Source organism: Myotis brandtii, unplaced genomic scaffold (assembly GCF_000412655.1).
Source record: "Myotis brandtii unplaced genomic scaffold, ASM41265v1 scaffold656, whole genome shotgun sequence".
In the NCBI taxonomy this organism is placed as follows: Eukaryota; Metazoa; Chordata; class Mammalia; order Chiroptera; family Vespertilionidae; genus Myotis; species Myotis brandtii.
Genome location: NW_005370548.1, coordinates 758,019 through 759,305, shown reverse-complemented (window position 1 = coordinate 759,305; position 1,287 = coordinate 758,019). Strand labels below are relative to the sequence as shown.

Genomic DNA, 1,287 nt, shown 5'->3' with positions numbered 1-1,287 from the left:
GTGTGTCAGCCACAGAGCCCGTGGCCCACATGGCCCGGAACTGTGCCAGGGTGTGTCTTCACACTGAGGCTCGCGTGGCCCGGGACCATGGGAACGTGTCTTCACGCTGAGGCCCACGTGGCCTGGGACCGTGGCAGGTGTGTCTTCACGCTGAGGCCCGTGTGGCCCGGGACCATGGCAACGTGCCTTCATGCTGAGGCCCACATGACCTGGGACCGTGGCAGGTGTGCCTTCACACTGAGGCCCCTCTGTCCCCCAGAGCAGACTCCCTCGGGGAGGCCGCAGTGTGGGCAGGGTGGCCGGGAGGTCCCCTCACTGGCTGTCGTTGGGACTTGGCATCAGGCAGTCGCTCAGCCAACGCCAGGGCCGCTGTGCGCCAGCTCCGCGGGAGGCCGGCTGCTGAGGCCTGAGCAGACCCTTCCTGATGCCACAGAGCACCTCCCAGGGAGGGGCACGGGGTGGCACTGAACTGTATCCCTCCCCTCTCTCTTTCCAGAAGTCCGCTCGGAATTCGATCAGATCGACACGTCCAACCCAAACTGTGTGGTCATTGCGGACGCGGGAGAACACTTTTCCTACCGGAACATGAACAGGGCCTTCCAGGTGCTCATGGGGCTGGCGGACCCCGTGCTCATCTCCCTGGGGAAGGGGTAAGTCGGCGTGAGACTCGCTCCGGGTCCGGCTCCCAGAGCCACGGGGAGAAGGAGGCGGGAACGCGGGCGCGGTGGGCGCAGGGCGACGGCCTTCTCTCTCCCTCCCTCTTCCTTTTCTTTTCTTTAATCTTCAGCTGAGGAGTGAGGATATTTTTTCCGTTGATTTTTAGAGAGAGCGGAAGGGAGGGGGTGGAGGGAGAGAGAGAGAAACATTGACGTGAGAGAGGCACATTGATTGGTTGCCTCCCACACGGACCCCGACCAGGCTGGGGATTGAACCCGCAACAAAAGTATGTGCCCTTGACTGGGAATCGAACCCAAGACCCTTGGGCTGACGCTCTAACCACTGAGCAACCAGCCAGGTCCCTCCCTCCGTTTTCTTGCTTTTTCTCTTCATTTCTTCCTTCTTTCCTTTTGTAACCCTGCAACCTCCTGCAATTCAGGTCACTGCGAACCACAGAACCTGGCCTGCTTAGCTCATTGAGGGTCCGGGCGGGGTCCTAGGCCTCCCTAACGTCCTGACTCATCACTAGAGAACATGTAGTTAAGAAATTCTGTTATAACTTGTTTGTGTTAACATTTTTTAATCGTCTCTAATACATATATACACTCACACTAGAGGCCCAGTGCATAT

The 1,287-nt window shown here is 58.8% G+C and overlaps 1 protein-coding gene across 1 annotated transcript in view; it reads left to right on the top strand.

The window, feature by feature from the left end:
• Positions 1 to 468: 468 nt before the first annotated feature.
• Positions 469 to 1,287, top strand: part of LHPP (phospholysine phosphohistidine inorganic pyrophosphate phosphatase) — a gene marked incomplete at its 5' end in the record, with an annotated part of 26,068 nt that continues 25,249 nt past the window's right edge. Inside the window, one exon of the mRNA XM_014528846.1 lies at positions 469 to 650. Coding sequence (XP_014384332.1) covers positions 469 to 650 — 182 coding nt within the window. The remainder of the gene's footprint in view (positions 651 to 1,287) is intronic.